The sequence below is a fragment of the Balaenoptera ricei genome, chromosome 10, assembly GCF_028023285.1.
Source record: "Balaenoptera ricei isolate mBalRic1 chromosome 10, mBalRic1.hap2, whole genome shotgun sequence".
Lineage (NCBI taxonomy): Eukaryota > Metazoa > Chordata > Mammalia > Artiodactyla > Balaenopteridae > Balaenoptera > Balaenoptera ricei.
Window position 1 is genome coordinate 3,155,174 of NC_082648.1, and position 16,977 is coordinate 3,172,150.

The 16,977-nt window shown below is 53.9% G+C and overlaps 1 protein-coding gene across 1 annotated transcript in view; it reads left to right on the forward strand.

Annotated features, from left to right (window-relative positions):
* The window catches only part of TEAD4 (TEA domain transcription factor 4), a gene marked incomplete at its 5' end in the record, with an annotated part of 71,936 nt that overhangs the window by 29,115 nt on the left and 25,844 nt on the right, over positions 1-16,977 (forward strand). Inside the window, 2 exons of the mRNA XM_059934930.1 lie at positions 16,049-16,113; positions 16,478-16,540. Of these exons, the coding sequence (XP_059790913.1) occupies positions 16,049-16,113; positions 16,478-16,540 (128 nt within the window). The remainder of the gene's footprint in view (positions 1-16,048; positions 16,114-16,477; positions 16,541-16,977) is intronic.

The following is a 16,977-nucleotide window of genomic DNA, read 5'->3' on the forward strand; positions in this document are numbered from 1 at the left end:
GGACGTTCCCCTCCAGCCGAGAGCCATCAGGTAAGACTAAGTCTTCCTGAGCCGCTGAGGATGGGAACATACAGAGACTCAGTGTCCAGCAGCCCCGTGGGAAGGACTGAACGTTCTGCCCGCGGCTGTGCTGACTTTAGGGTGGAAGAGAGGGTATCTGGGGGAGCAAAACAAACACTGAACGGCTGTTGAGAGGCTCAGGGCAGCCTCCATTGACACTGGAAAGCCCGCCAGGACCCCCAGCTTGAAACGTGGGTCTTGGGCAGCTGAGGGGGTCTCTGACTGGCTGAAGCCCCTGACAACAGAGGGTCTCGCCCTGCCCCCCGTGAGATGGCTCCAGGCCAGGCGACCACCCGCACACGGGTGCCCCTCCCCCAGCGCAGATGCTTTGTCAGCTGTGTGGGGGGCCCACGGGGGCTGACCCAGCTCAGCTCCGAGGGCTGCTGTAAGAGTTGCCACAAATTTAAGGGATGCCTTGGACAACAGCAGTGTATCCTTGCGGGTCAGGAGGCCAGAAGTCTGAACTCAAGGGGTCCCTGGGGTTGGTTCCTTGTGGAGGGTCTGTTCTGTGTCTCCCTCCTGGCGGCGGATGGCAGCCCTTGTTGTCCTTGGCTCATAGCTGCATCACTCCCATCTCTGACCCTGTTGTCACATGGCCATCCTCTCTGTGTCTCTGTGTGTCCTCTTACACGGACACCTGTAAGAGGTTACCAATCATTGGATTTAGGGCCCACCTTAATCCAGTATGACCTCATCTTAACTAATTACATCTGTGAAGACTCTGTTTCCAGATAAGGCCACATTCTGAGGTTCTGGGTGGACGTGAATGTTGGGGGGACACCAACACAATTCAATGGACCAAACTCAAATCTGCTTAGTTACTGGTCTAGGGAGTCGCGGAGCTGCACAGCCCCGCCTACTTCATCCTTTACCTACACCTTCCCTGCAGGGCCAAGGGATTCCTTCTCGCCTGCTTGTTGGGGAAGCAGGGTCCTCTTGAGCTAGACCCTGGGTCTGCTCCTTGGTCAGCAGTTAAAGCTGCTCATCCCTCCTTACCAGCCCCTCTGCTCTGGCTCTGCTGGGGCCCCACTTCTGTGGGCCTCCACGCCCCGGGTCGGGCCCCCCAGGCCTCCCTGCTTAACCACTTCCTGCTCTAATGCTTGCTTCTTACTTTTGGTCCCCGTGGAAGCTTCGTGGAGGAGAGGGCCGCCGTGTATGGAGCACCTGTGTGTCCGGGGTGGGGCTGCAGATGGAGGTCCTCCCCGTGGAGCTGCGGAGGAGGGGGCTCTGGTATCCTGGGCTCTTCCCACCGCTTTGGTGGAGAGTGGGGCGTGTGCTGGTCCTGAGCTGAGGTGTGAGGGGGAGGAGGGGGGGGAGGGGTGTGTAGGGCGGGTCCGGGCGAGGCTGGAGAGCTGTCCTGTCCCTGGGTGGGGCAGTGATCGGTGCCCAGGCGCCTCTCAGGATTCATCTTCCTGCTTTAAGGGGACAAATGGTCTGGCAAACACAGGTGGGCAAGAGGCACTCAGCAGAGGGAGAAAGCCGAGGGTGCTGCCGTGTGGGGAAGGCCCCAGGAGGTGCTGACCGTGGAGAGCCAGCAGACAGTGTTTGAGTGACGCTGTGGGCCAGCTGTTTCTTTGTGTGTGGTGGTAAAATATACCGTTGTAACCATTTTTCAGTGTACAGTTCAGTGGCATTAAGTACATTCACATTGTTGTGCGACCATCATCACCGTCCGTTTCTAGAATTTTCTCATCCTCCCGAACTGAAACTCTGTCCCCATTAAACACTCACTCCCCTCCTCCCCCAGCCCCTGGCACCCACCATCCACTTTCTGTCTCTATGGCTGTGATTCCTCTACGGACCTCACGTAAGTGGAGTCACGCAGTATTTGTCCTTCTGTATCCAGCTTGTTTCACTGAGTATCACGTCCTCAAGGTTCCTCTGTGTCGTAGCAGGTGTCAGAACGTCCTTCCTTTTGAAGACTGAGTCACATTCCATCATATGGATGGACCCCATGGTGTTTATCTGTTCACCCAGTTGATGGACATTTGGGTGGCTTCACTTTTTTTAGTCGTTATGGGTGGTTATTTCTATCCGTATTCACATAGGAAGGTATAGGGTTTAAGAGACTTGATCTTTGGGCCCCTGGCGATTGTGACCGAAGCAGGGTTTGGGAAAGGCAAGGCTGTGCACTTCCAGCGGGCCTTGGGGTGGAATTGTGTTTGGCAGGAGGGGAGCCGTTGAGTGAGGGAAGCAAGATGAAAACAGTGTTTGGCGAACTGTCCTGGCCTTGCCGGCGTCCTTTGTGGCTCTCCTTCCCTGTGCTGAGAGACAGGGAGGGGCCGAGGCCAGGAGCCCCTTAGCGATGGGAGGGGTGACAGCCTGTGCAGATGCAGAGAGAGAAGCTCAGAGAAACCAAGAGCTTCTCCCAGAGTCGCTCAGGTAGTAAGTAGGAGCGGGGGCCGGGTGGGGCGGTGGTCAGTGCTCCCCATTACCCCGAGTGGCCATGGTGAGCTCTGCGAAGCCAGCCTGCCTCCTGCTTGGCCCCGGCTCAGGTGGGTCAGGCTCTGGGCAGGGGGACCAGGGGCCGCCCCGCGGAGTCTGGCGACCGACCCAGCCCCCATGGCACCTGTCCTCTGTGAGTACACGTCCCGCTGGGGTGCAGACGCTGGCTTAGCCCCATCTCGTCTTACAGGCTCGGGGGCAGAGCCAAGGCAGGGCCTTGCCGGAGTGGACAGGGGCTTTCTCGGCAGAGCAGAGCGGCCCAGCTGGGGGGTATATATAGCCCTGAGCTCAGCCCCAGGCGTGGGAGGGGGTGGGGCGGTAGAGGGACCAGCCGCCGAGTTGGCTCAGACCTGGTCTCCCTCAGGCTGCTCGCCACCCCTCCTTCTCTCGGGGACCCACCCTTGCCATCCTCTGTGTCCTGAGAGCCCTGGTCCTTACCCTCTCCAGTGCCCCACATCCAGAGGCCTCAGCTGGTTTCCAGGTGGGCAGCTGGCCTCAGGCAGGAAGAGCAAACTGCCCAGAGGAGGATTCGAGACCCGGAGTCTCTGAGGACAAGGGGTCAGTCCTGCCCCCAGCTCGGCCCCCGCACACCCAGAGCAGGGCCACCGACCAGGGCCAGGCAGACCTGCAGGTGACACGCAGGCGCAGGACAGATCCGCGCTGAGCCTCCCCCGCCCGTGGACCGGCTCCGGGCCAAGGCCTTCCCCGGCTCATGGCAGCCTTCGGTTTTGCCCCGTCACGGTGTGACCCTCGCCCTGGCACTGCCGGTCTCTCTGACCTCGTCGCCCAGCCTGGCTCTGCCCCCCTGGCAGGTGGCGGGAGGTGAGCGTGGCTCCCGTCTGGCCCCGGCGGCCTGGCTCTCCCTCCGGCGGCCCGCGGCCGGCTCTGTCTTGCTCTGGGCGTTCCTCCCCTCTGCCCGCCAGGGCCCTGGCCCTCCTGGACGTTGCTCTGAATCTCCCAAGTCTCTGCCCTCCTCTCCTGTCTCCCTTGTCTCCCTGGCGCCTCGTTGCCTGTTAGCCGTTGGGCGGTTCCCATCAAGGGCCCCACCGCTCTGGACCAGGCCGGGCTGGGCGCCGTGGTCTCTGCTCTCTGTGGCTGCGTGGTTGAAGGAGAGGCAGGAGGAGCATCTTTGGAAAGTAAACTGAGGGCACTCATGTTGTAGGTAGCCAGTCAGCTGAGGGCTGGCTTATCTTGGAAGCTTTCTGGGAGGAAGTGGAAGTGGAGCTTGGCCAGGTGGAGGAAGGCGGGGGGAGTGAGCCTTGGCCCAGAGGCGGGGCTTTGCCTGCTGGGTTTGGGGGTCCCCGTGGGGATCTGGGCAAAGTGTTGTGATAAGGGACCATCCGAGGTGAGTCACTAGCTAACGAGAGGCTGAGCAGAGGCTGGACCCAGGTCGGGCTCTGGTCACGGAGGCGATGGGACAGGTCACGGAGCCTCATCCGAGCTTCTGCTGCTGCTTCCTCGCCGTGGTCCTCGGACCCTCTGCTGCCCTGTGCTTCGTGTCCCTCTCTTCTGGCCTGGAACCCTGGCGTCCTGCTTCTGGAGGCCTGACAATGGGCGCCTCTGTTCACATCCACTGTGCCCAGTGGCCAGTTGGGCAGGTTGTTTACCTCTCAGCTTCAGTGTCCCCATTTGAAAAATGGGGATAATAATAATACTACCTTTGGGGTTTTGGTTTTATTTATTTATTACTTATATATATTTTTAAAAATAAATTTATTTATTTATTTATTTTATTTTTGGCTGCGTTGGGTCTTTGTTGCTGTGCGCAGGCTTTCTCTAGTTGCAGCGAGTGGGGGCTACTCTTTGTTGCGGTGTGTGGGCTTCTCATTGCAATGGCTTCTCTTCTTGTGGAGCACGGGCTCTAGGTGCGTGGGCTTCAGCAGTTGTGGCGCGTGGGCTCGGTAGTTGTGGCTCGCGGGCTCTAGAACGCAAGCTCAGTAGTTGTGGCGCACTGGCTTAGTTGCTCCGCAGCATATGGGATCTTCCTGGACCAGGGCTCGAACCCGTGTCCCCCTGCATTGGCAGGCAGATTCTTAACCACTGGGCCACCAGGGAAGCCCTACTTATATATTTTGTGGGAAAATATGAAGAACTTAAAATGCACCCTATGACCCTTTGTAAGTGCACAGCTCAGTGGCATTAAGTACACTTACACCGTTGTGCAGCCACCACCGCCATCATCTCCAGAACTTTTTCGTTCTTCCCAACAGAAACTGTACCCATTAAACAATAACTCCCCATTCCCCATTCCCCCTTCCCCCTAGGCCCTGGTATCCTCTGATCTACTTTCTGTAGATCATGAATTTGCCTGTTCTGGGTACATCACGGTAGTGGAATCATATAGTACTTGCCATTCTGTGTCTGGATTATTTCTCTTAAGACAATGTCTTCAAGGTTCATCCATGTTGTAGCCTATGTCAGAACTTCATTCTTCTTTTTAATCACTGAATAATATTCCATTGTGTAGATGGACCACATTTTGTTGATCCATTTATCTATTGATGTATATGTGGGTGTTTCCATCTTTTGGCTATTGTGAATAATGCTGCTATGAACCTGGGTATACAAATATCTCTTTGAGACCCTGCTTTCAGTTATTTGGGGTATATACCTAGAGGTGGAATTGCTGGATCATATGGTGATTCTGTTTAACTTTTTGAGGAACTACCAGACTATCTCCCACAAGTGGCTGCACCGTTTTACATTCTGCCAGCAACGTACAAGTGTTTTAATTTCTTTACATCCTCACCAACGCTTGTTATTTTCCGTTTTCTGTTGTTTTTTTTTTTTCAATAGCCATTCTAGTGGGTGTGAGGTGGTATCTCATGGTTTGATTTGCATTTCCCTAAGGTTAGTGATGTCAAGCATCTTTTCATGTACTAATTGAAAGAAGACACCATCTTTAATGTAGCTGTTGGGACGAGAGGTGCCAGTGAACAGCATGGGGCTGCAGAGCTGGAGGGGAACTCTTCCTGCCCTTCAGGAGCTCAAATGACTTGAGCCCAGGGAGGCACAGACCTTGTGCACCAGGGCTGGAGGCGGAGTGGCCTTGAAGATGGCGTAGGATTTCACCAGAAGCCTCAGAGCCCTCCAGGGACAATGGTGGTAACAGCTCCGATGTCAGGCATGAAAAGTTTCTTCTCCACAAATAGCCTCCTCCTCCAGCTGCAGGTGTTTATAGCTTCAGTTGATCCCTAGCCAGGGCGCCCCCAGGCCAGGCCGTGGGCATTAGTGGGGGCTGGCCTCCTCCCCACCCCCGCCAGCAGGGGTGAAATGTCAGCTCCGGTAAAGAGCTCCCTGTGAGGCCTCTGCTGAAGCAAAGATCTATCTACCTGCGGGGAAGCTCATGCCCTTTTCAACTTTGAAAACTAATAGCTTTAGTTCTAATAGGACCTTATCAACAATATTAGCAAAACAACTGTCTTTGATGACCCTTCTTAAAGGGCATAAACCCTGAATATGTTTACGGCCCTGGGGTAGGGCTGGTACAGGGAGGAAATGAGACACAGAAGAGGCCTGTCCCAGACAGGATTTAGCAGATGGGATTTTCATGCTCTTGTGTGACTGAGGAAGAAAGAGCCTGGGGTGGCTGGCAGGACATGTGTGACCCTGGGTGTGGGGTTTGGAGAAGGTGATCGTCACTCTGTGTGGACCCTGCATTGGGAGTGCCCCGCCTTCAGCCCGAGGGTCCACTGCCGTCCTTGCCCATGGTGGGTGGGGCTGTGGGGGCTTTGGACACATGTCCTCTGACAGATGGGCCACAGTCTGGTGGGGTGTCCTTTCCAGTCCCACCCAGGCCCTCTCTGGGGTTGGCCAAGGCCACCTGCCACACTGCAATGCCCAGCTGCCCGGCTGGCCTCCGCGTGGTCCAGGTTGGCCTCCTGCCCCGGTCCGGGATCTCAACCACCGGAGGGTGGGAGGCCTGGGGTTATGCAGCTGGTGGCAGAGCTGGGACGAGGATGCAGTTCTTGCCTTCCCACCAGCTCACCTGGATTTTCTACTAGTTTCCTCCTGCTGTTGCCCTTTTTTTTTGGCCACGCCATGTGGCTTGCGGGATCTCCATTCCCTGACCAGGGATTGAACCTGGGCCACGGCAGTGAAAGCCCGGAATCCTAACCACTGGGCCACCAGGGAGCTCCCCTGCCATTGCTCTTTGCTGCCTTCACTGTGGCTTCACGGCTCTGCACACTCCTTACATCTCTCTGCTTCTCCCCCAGCTCTGGGAGCCTCCTGGCGTCTCAGTCATCCAGGGCACTTTGGCTCCTACAGCTCTGAGTACCGCTGTCCAGGAGAGAGTGAAAACAGGTGGGCATTGGGACTTCCCTGGCAGTCCAGTGAGTAAGATTCCACGCTCCCAATGCAGGGGGCCCGGGTTCGATCCCTGGTCCGGGAACTAGATCCCGCATGCATGCTACAACTAAGACCCGGCGCAGCCTAAATAAATAAAATAAATATTAAAACAAAAACAAACAGGTGGGCCGGCTTTTGGTCCAAATAGTTGGCTCTCCCTGCAGGACCTGGGCCAGGGCCAGGGTCAGGGCCAGGAGCAGTGAGACATCACTAAGGACTTACTTCACGCAGAGACCCAGGGAATCGTCGGGGTGTGGGAGGGGGGTGGATGGTCCAGAGAGGCAGAGCGGAATGGTCTCTGGCAGAAGAAACTCCCAGCCCAGCCAGGGGAGACATCCGTGGGAAAAAGCAGCCATTGTGAAGCCCTGGGTGTGGCCTTAGAAACGGATGTTCCTGTGGCCTTGGGACAGTAATAAACCATGTGACTTTGAATAAATCACTTTCCCTCTCTGGGCCTTAGTTTCTTCTCGCTTATGCTAGCTAGGACCCCTGGTGCCCCCTGGTCCATCCCCTCAATCCTGTGTTAAAGAGAAGTTAGGAGATAGACTCTAGAACCACACTGCGGATAGAATGAAGACGAGAGACCAGCTGCAGGAGCTGTTGTGAGGATGAACGTGTGAACACACGTAAAGTTTACGGTGTTCACTCTGTGTTCTTACGGGTACCTGTAAGTGCTCCACAGACGTTCATTATTGTTACTGTTATCACGAGAGTGAAAGAAACTGCAGCAGTTCCCTGTGTCTGTAAAAGGCCTGGATTAGATGCCAGCTGGTTTGGAGGCAGTTGAATGTCCGGGTTGACCTCGGGAGGACCTCAGGGGGCAGGAAGGGAGCTGTTTGCCCCCCTTGGCTCCTGACACCCAGAGAAACCCAGGGCTCCACTCCCAACCAGGGGTCCTCCCCTGCTGAGCAGCAGGACGGGCCTGGCTGGAACGCGGTCCGAGGGGCCGCAAGGGAGAGGAGGAGGCCTCTCCCGGGAGGAGAGAAGCACAACTTGAAACGTACGAAGACAGCCAAGCCAGGCTGGGACCCTGGGTCTGGCTCCTGTGACCCCACTGCTGGCCTCGTGCCTAGGGCCCGGGCCGTGCCTGGGGCCTGTCTGTAGGCAGAGCTCCTGGACCCTGTGGCAGAGACAGAGGTGGTGCTGGGGCTGGGCGGGGGCTCCGTCCTCATGACATGGGGGTCGTCTGTGACGTGTGGAGTAAGGGTCTCAGCCGGGGCTGGGCAGGGGCCTCCCAGCTGCTGTTTAACGGGTGCTCCAGAGTACACGCCACTGCGTCCAGGCCAGGAGGCCTGCCCGGACTGGGAATGGACTCCTGCGGACCGAGGACCTTCTCCGCCAGGCCCTGTGCCACTTCCAAGTGGCTGAGCCAGGACTCACACCCGGGTGTTAGCCCTAGGTCTGCCGGTGGCCCATCTGAGTGAGATTTTCTGGCCTCAGTTTCTCCATCTGCCTGCCCTTCTGTGGGGGAGGTCGGATTTCCTGTGACGTCAGTGAGGCTTACACTTCGGGGCCCCTCACCTGCGTGGGCCCCTTCCAGGCGCCTAAACTTTTTATTTTATTTTATTTTTTAACTCTATTTATTTATTTAGCTGCACCACACGGCTTGTGGGATCTTAGTTCCCTGACCAGGGATTGAACCCAGGCCCTAGTAGTGAAAGCGCCGTATCCTAACCATTGGACTGCCAGGGAATTCCCAAAACTTTGTTTATTTATTTATTTTTAATTAATTAATTTATTTTTGGCTGTGTTGGGTCTTCGTTTCTGTGCGAGGGCTTTCTCTAGTTGCGGCAAGTGGGGGCCACTCTTCATCGCGGTGCGCGGGCCTCTCACTATCGCGGCCTCTCTTGTTGCGGAGCACAGGCTCCAGATGCGCAGACTCAGCAGTTGTGGCTCACGGGCCTAGTTGCTCCGCGGCATGTGGGATCTTCCCAGACCAGGGCTCGAACCCGTGTCCCCTGCATTGGCAGGCAGATTCTCAACCACTGTGCCACCAGGGAAGCCCAAACTGTTTATTTTTTATTAAATATTTTAAGGTAGCTTTACTGAAATATAATTGACATACCATAAACAATCCGTATTTGGAGTGGACAGTTCGGTAAGTTTGACTTACGGAGCCATCACCACCATCAAGAGAGTGAACCCACCCATCACCTCCTTAACCTAATTTTGTGTTTGTATTTTCAATTCTTTTTCTCAGAGAGGGACTCCCAGTTTTTAGATATTTTAGGCCTCACCAAAATCTGGATTTGCTTCTGCAGAGAGAAGCTCAAATGAGACCAGGATAAGAAAGCGCTTTGAGAATGATGTTGGACTAATCGGAAGTGGAAGGTTATTTGTACTTCTTTATCTCACAGTGTTCCCGCAGAAGACGTGACCAACATCTTGTCATTCGTTTAGCAAATACTTATTGAGTGTGTACTGTGTGTAGCACTTTTCTAGCTTTAGGTGTGAAGAGACAAGAACCCCTGTTCATAGGAGCTTTCCTCCTGATGGGAGTCGGGGATAGACCGTGTGCTACATAAGTAAGTGGGTCACATGGTGATTAGAATGAGCTGGAGAAAGTGAAGGGGGTGTGGGGTGACCTCAGCTTTCAGTGGGGTGTTTAGGGAAGACGTCCCGCTGATAACGGCTGTTGAGCAACGATGCCCGCGGGGTTGAAGGTGAGGGAGTGGGCCGTGCGGGTCTCTGGGGCAGAGAACAGGATGCGTGAAGGCCCTGAGGTGGGAGGGGCCTGGCGCGACCAGCAATAGCCCAGAGACCCGAAGGCCGCTGGCAGGAGGTTGGAGAGGGGCTGAGCTGGGGGCGGGTGGACAGATCCTGCGGGGGCCTTCAGGCTATTGTAGGGGCTTGGATACTTTCAAGGGAGGGAGGAGGGCACCGTTGGAGGGGGTTTGGGTTCTAACAGGATGGCTGTGGCTTCTGCGGGGAGAATAGATTGGGAGCAGGGAATCCAGGCAGAAGCCCGTTCCGCCCTCTGGCCAGGGAGGGAGGTCGCTTGGACACGGGGGTGGTGAGAAGTGGCTGGATTCTGACCTAGTTTGAAATCAGAGGCATCAGCTTTTGCTGGCAGAGTCATTCGTTCATTTGGCAAATAGGTGCCAGGTCCTGGGGATGCAGACCTGAAGGGAGATGTGGTCCCCTCCTGAGATGCTGAGAATCTAGCAGGAAAAGACAGACACAGAAGCGGTGGGCTGCTACCCACTCCGTGGTGTGGGCTGGAGCAGCACGAGAACCGGATCCCAGCCGGTGACTAAGGCGCCTCCAGACCAAAGGGTCCCCCCATCCCATCAGCTTTCCCACCACCGGCACCAGGCCTCTCCGTCACCACGCCCACCAGCGCTGTCCTCAACCCCAGGGGACCTCCTTCCCGCCCTGCCGTTTGTTTGCCCCTGGACTTTTGGAACTGGACTCCTCACGGGGGCCTGGAACATGTTCGTTTTACAGGAAGGGAGACTGAGCCCCAGAGAGCTGTTATTGAGCCAGAGTTCAGGTCTATTTCCGAAGTCTGTACAATTTGGGCACATTTGAATGAAAAGCCTCTGGTTGTCAGGGCGCATGTTTAAGAAGAGAAGGCTGTGTGAGGGTCCGGAGGGAAGTGACCGGCCGAGGCCCCAGAGCTCATTTGTGGAGCTGCTGGGCTGCGGCCTGGCTCCTCGACTCCCAGTCCCGTGACTGTTTCCAGTCGTTACTGGTGATGGTTAGACTCCGCCTTTCACAGCTGCAGCGTGAGTGCCTCTAGTTAGATGTAGGGTAGGACTATTGCACGTTCATTGGACCACCTGTGGAGTACCTTTCCCTGGAAAGCTTTGAGAAGAGACATGGTGCTGGACCACGGGCTTAGAGGCAGACCAACCCACAGACGGTGTCCCCAGGGTCTCGGCCTCCCCCCTCCTTCCCCGACACAGACAGGCCAGCGCGTCTTTCTGGCAGATGAGACCTCCTGAGGGTAACCTCTTTTTTTTTTTTTTGAATTTTATTTATTTTTTTATACAGCAGGTTCTTATTGGTCATCAATTTTATACACATCAGTGTAGACATGTCAATCCCAATCTCCCAATTCATCCCACCACCACCACCACCACCCCCCTGCCGCTTTCCCCCCTTGGTGTCCATAGGTTTGTTCTCTACATTTGTGTATCTATTTCTGCCCTGCAAACCGGTTCATCTGTACCATTTTTCTAGATTCCACATATATGTGTTAATATACGATATTTATTTTTCTCTTTCTGACTTACTTCACTCTGTATGACAGTCTCTAGGTCCATCCACATCTCTACAAATGACCCAATTTCGTTCCTTTTTATGGCTGAGTAATATTCCATTGTATATACGTACCATGTCTTCTTTATCCATTCGTCTGTCGATGGGCATTTAGGTTGCTTCCATGACCTGGCTACTGTAAATAGTGCTGCAATGAACATTGGGGTGCATGTGTCTTTCTGAATTATGGTTTTCTCAGGGTATAGGCCCAGTAGTGGGATTGCTAGGTCATATGGTAATTCTATTTTTAGTTTTTTTTTTTTTAAAGTTTTAATTTATTGATTGATTGATTGCTTGATTGCTATGTTGGGTCTTCGTTTCTGTGCGAGGGCTTTCTCTAGTTGCGGCAAGCGGGGGCCACTCTTCATCGCGGTGCGCGGGCCTCTCACTATCGCGGCGTCTCTTGTTGCGGAGCACAGGCTCCAGACGCGCAGGCTCAGTAGTTGTGGCTCACGGGTCTAGTTGCTCCGCGGCATGTGGGATCTTCCCAGACCAGGGCACGAACCCGTGTCCCCTGCATTAGCAGGCAGACTCTCAACCACTGCGCCACCAGGGAAGCCCTATTTTTAGTTTTTTAAGGAACCTCCATACTGTTCTCCATAGTGGCTGTATCAATTTACATTCCCACCAACAGTGCAAGCGGGTTCCCTTTTCTCCACACCCTCTCCAGCATTTGTTGTTTGTAGATTTTCTGATGATGCCCATTCTAACTGGTGTGAGGTGATACCTCATTGTAGTTTTGATTTGCATTTCTCTAATAATTAGTGATGTTGAGCAGCTTTTCATATGCCCCTTGGTCATCTGTATGTCTTCTTTGGAGAAATGTCTATTTAGGTCTTCTGCCCATTTTTTGATTGGGTTTTTTTTTTTTTAAATATTGAGCTGCATGAGCTGTTTATATATTTTGGAGATTAATCCTTTGTCCGTTGATTTGTTTGCAAATATTTTCTCCCATTCTGAGGGTTGTCTTTTCATCTTGTTTATAGTTTCCTTTGCCGTGAAAAAGCTTTGAAGTTTCATTAGGTCCCATTTGTTTAGTTTTGTTTTTATTTTTCAGATGGAATGTCCTATAAATATCAATTAAATCTATCTGGTCTATTGTGTCATTTAAAGCTTGTGTTTCCATATGAATTTTCTGTCTGGATGATCTGTCCATTGGTGTAAGTGAGGTGTTAAAGTCCCCCACTATTATTGTGTTACTGTCGATTTCCTCTTTTTTGAAAAAAATTTTATTTATTTATTTATTTTTGGCTGTGTTGGGTCTTCATTGTTGCGTGTGGGCTTTCTTTAGTTGCAGCGAGCGGGGGCAACTCTTTGTTGTGGTGCGCTGGCTTCTCATTGCAGTGCCTTCTCTTGTTGCGGAGCACAGGCTCTAGACGTGCAGGCTTCAGTAGTTGTGGCACGTGGACTCAGTAGTCGTGGCTCGCAGGCTCAGTAGTTGTGGCGCACGGGCTTAGTTGCTCCGCGGCATGTGGGATCTTCCCGGACCAGGCAAGAACCCATGTCCCCTGCATTGGCAGGTGGATTCTTAACCACTGTGCCACCAGCGAAGCCCCTCAATTTCCTCTTTTATAGCTGTTACCATTTGCCTTACATATTGAGGTGCTCCTATGTTGGGTGCATATATATTTATAATTGTTATATCTTCTTCTTGGATTGGTCCCTTGATCATTATGTAGTGTCCTTCCTTGTCTCTTACAACATTATTTTAAAGTCTATTTTGTCTGATATGAGAATTGCTACTCCAGCTTTCTTTTGATTTTCATTTGCATGGAATATCTTTTTCCATCCCCTCACTTTCAGTCTGTATGTGTCCCTAGGTCTGAAGTGGGTCTCTTATAGACAGCATATATATGGGTCTTGTTTTTGTATCCATTCAGCAAGCCTGTGTCGTTTGGTTGGAGCATTTAATACATTCACAGTTAAGATAATTATTGATATGTATGTTCCTATTACCATTTTCTTAATTGTTTTGGGTTTGTTTTTGTAGGTCCTTTTCTTCTCTTGTGTTTCCCACTTAGAGAAGTTCCTTTAGCATTTGTTGTAGAGCTGGTTTGGTGGTGCTGAATTCTCTTAGCTTTTGCTTGTCTGTAAAGCTTTTGATTTCTCCGTTGAATCTGAATGAGATCCTTGCCGGGTAGAGTAATCTTGGTTGTAGGTGCTTCTCTTTCATCACTTTAAATATATCATGCCACTCCCTTCTCGCTTGTAGAGTTTCTGCTGAGAAATCAGCTGTTAACCTTATGGGAGTTCCCTTGTATGTTATTTGTCATTTTTCCCTTGCTGCTTTTAATAATTATTCTTTGTCTTTAATTTTTGTCAATTTGATTACTATGTGTCTCGGCGTGTTTCTCCTTAGGTTTATCCTGCTTGAGATTCTCTTCGCTTCCTGGACTTGGGTGGCTATTTCCTTTCCCGTGTTAGGGAAGTTTTCAACTATAATCTCTTCAAGTTTTTTCTTGGGTCCTTTCTCTCTCTCTTCTCCTTCAGGGACCCCTATAATGCAAATGTTGGTGCGTTTGATGTTGTCCCGGAGGTCTCTTAGGGTGTCTTCATTTCTTTTCATTCTTTTTTCTTTATTCTGTTCTGCGGCAGTGAATTCCACCATTCTGTCTTCCAGGTCAGTTATCCATTCTTCTGCCACAGTTATTCTGCTACTGATTCCTTCTAGTGTATTTTTCATTTCAATTATTGTATTGTTCCTCTCTGTGTGTTTGTTCTTTAATTCTTCTAGGTCTTTAGTAAACATTTCTTGCACCTTCTTGATCTTTGCCTCCATTCTTATTCCGAGCTCCTGGATCATCTTCACAATCATTATTCTGAATTCTTTTTCTGGAAGGTTGCCTATCTACACTTCATTTAGTTGTTTTTCTGGGGTTTTATCTTGTTCCTTCATCTGGTACATAGTCCTCTGCCTTTTCATTTTGTCTATCTTTCTGTGAATGTGGTTTTCCTTCCACAGGCTGCAGGATTGTAGTTCTCCTTGCTTCTGCTGTCTGCCCTCTGGTGGATGAGGCTATCTAAGAGGCTTGTGTAACCTTCCTGATGGGAGGGACTGGTGGTGTGTAGAGCTGGGTGTTGCTCTGGTGAGCAGAGCTGGGTGTTGCTCTGGTGGGCAGAGCTCAGTAAAACTTTAATCCACTTGTCTGTTGATGGGTGGGGCTGGGTTCCCTCCCTGTTGGTTGTTTGGCCTGAGGCGACCCAGCACTGGAGGCTACAGGCTCTTTGGTGGGGCTAATGGCGGATTCTGGGAGGGCTCATGCCAAGGAGTACTTCCCAGAACTTCTGCTGCCAGTGTCCTTGTCCCCACGGTGAGCCACAGCCACCCTCCATCTCTGCAGGAGACCTTCCAACACTAGCAGGTAGGTCTGGTTCAGTCTCCTATGGGGTCATTGCTCCTTCCCCCGGGTCCTGATGCGCACACTACTTTGTGTGTGCCCTCCAAGAGTGGAGTCTCTGTTTCCCCCAGTCCTGTCGAAGTCCTGCAATCAAATCCCACTAGCCTTCAAAGTCTGATTCTCTGGGAATTCCTCCACCCGTTGCCAGACCCCTAGGTTGGGAAGCCTGATGTGGGCTCACAACCTTCACTCTTCACTCCAGTGGGTGGACTTCTGTGGTGTAAGTGTTCTCCAGTTTGTGAGTCACCCACCCAGTTGTTGTGGGATTTGATTTTATTGTAATTGCGCCCCTCCTACCATCTCACTGAGGCTTTTCTTTTGTCTTTGGATGTGGGGTATCTTTTTTGGTGAGTTCCAGTGTCTTCCTGTCGATGATTGTTCAGCAGTTAGTTGTGATTCCGGTGCTCTCGCAAAAGGGAGTGAGCGCACGTCCTTCTACTCCGCCATCTTGAACCAGGATTTCTGAGGGTGGCCTCTTGATTCAGCCTTGGCAGTGGGGAGAGGTCAGCTGGGAGCCCCATGTGGCCTTGGCCGTGCTCTCTGGTTACAGCCCAGGTGGCGGACAGCCCACTTGTCTCGCCTCTTCCCTGCATCAGCAGCTCCCTCACTCCCGCTGCTGCAGCCCTCCAGGCTCAGCCAGGCCCAGCAGGACAGGGCAGGTCCCGGAGGTGGAGAAAGGAGGTAATAACTCCTGCTCAAACCCTCTCGCTCTGCCTCTCCCCACCAGTGCCCTTCTTTATGGTCTAATCCTACCGGTGGTCAGTGCAGCTCAAGGCTCACCTGGCCGCCTAGCCTGAGCTGGCCCCTCCTCCTCTGAGCACGTGGCATGGTCCCGTCGGACACGGGCGCAGGGCCATCATGTGGGCACACTTCTCTCCTCCACCAGGTGGTGAGCTCTGGAAAGCAGGGAACCCCTTGTCCTGATCTCATTTACGATAAGGGAGGACGTGGGGCCCCGTAGTCCTGGGGGATCTTGCAGCATCACCTCTAGGAGGCTGGGCCCACAGCGAGCACTCGTGTGACCCATTGACGGTCTAGCTGGAGCCGTGGAGCTGTGCTTGGCTGGGTTCCCTGTGTCCGGGTTAGGGCCACGGGTTCCCCTCCGGAGACACTCTGTGTCTTGGCACTTGCATCCCCCGTCCCCCTTGCTGCCCACAGACAGGGCAGACATCCTGTCGGGTCCTGCTCATTAGTGGAGGTGGTGGGGACCGTGGGAGCTGCTTGGGGGAAGGGCCAAGGAGGAGGCTGCCAGGCTGCGGTGGGGGGAGGCTCTGAGGGGGCTTTCTGAGCTGTGCGCCCGCTGGCCAGAGATCCACAGCCCTGTCACCCTGGTCTCAAGTTAGTGGTCTCCCAGCGAGGCCTCGGCTTCCTCTTGCTGCTGGGAGATCCCTGGGATCTCAGGAGGACGGGAGGGGCCCTGCAGAATCCTCACCCCAAGTGCCACTCAGGTTGGGGAGGGCTGGTAAGGGGCCCTTGAGCTTGCCTGCTTTTGTCCTGGTCCTCCCGCTGAGTGGATGTTGGCGTCTCTGCAGGTCGGAATGAGCTGATCGCCCGCTACATCAAGCTCCGGACAGGGAAGACCCGCACCAGGAAGCAGGTAGGCCCTGGGGCAGGTACCCTGGGGCAGGTACCCTGGCATTGGTCGGCTCCCAGGGTGGGCCCGGCCCTCCGCAGGACCGGGTGTGGACTCTGGGGACCAGCTTGGGAGGGGTTCTCTGCTGGGTGTGCCACAGACGGTCAGTTTCCCTGGGGTCCCTTCTGCCATTGCCTGGGAGGAGACCCCTCCCCATCCGACTGCACTTCTGTTTAACTGGGAGAGGTGGGGCCGAGGTCCCATCAGTGACTGGTCCTTTCATTCATTCGTTCATCCGTTCAGCCTGTGATGGGATGGGGGGCTGTGGAGGGCTGAGGGTCAGGGGAGCCGGCCGTCGGGGAGACAGGAACCCCTCTTCCTGCCACAGGTGTCCAGCCACATCCAGGTGCTGGCTCGGCGAAAAGCCCGCGAGATCCAGGCCAAGCTAAAGGTAAGGCAAAGGCAGCAGCGGGAGGGCTCGGGTGGGCCAGCCTCCCGGGAGTTGGGGCTCTTTTCCCAGGAGGAAAAGTCTTCCCCTGGGTTTTGGGGCTGGCTGCTTACGTGTGGAGCCAGTGAGCTTCTCAGTGCTGGGGAAAGTGGGGTTCAGCCTGTAACCTCTCTCCCACCTGCGCAGAGGACGTTGACTGGGGGCCGTGTCTGTGTGTCCGTGTGTGAACGGCCAGGCTCACGGCTTCCTGGGAGACAGAGGCGGGTCTCCTGCTGTGCTCCCCGCCCCCTGCAGCTCAGGGGAACCGGGCACACCCGGAGTCCCGTGGGTAGAGCAGCAGGACTGCCCTCCGGACCCCATTTCTTGCGGACCGCGTGGCCCCTTACTGCCGTCACCCAGATCCTCTGGGTGGCAGGCCTGTGGGGTGGGGTCCACGCTGG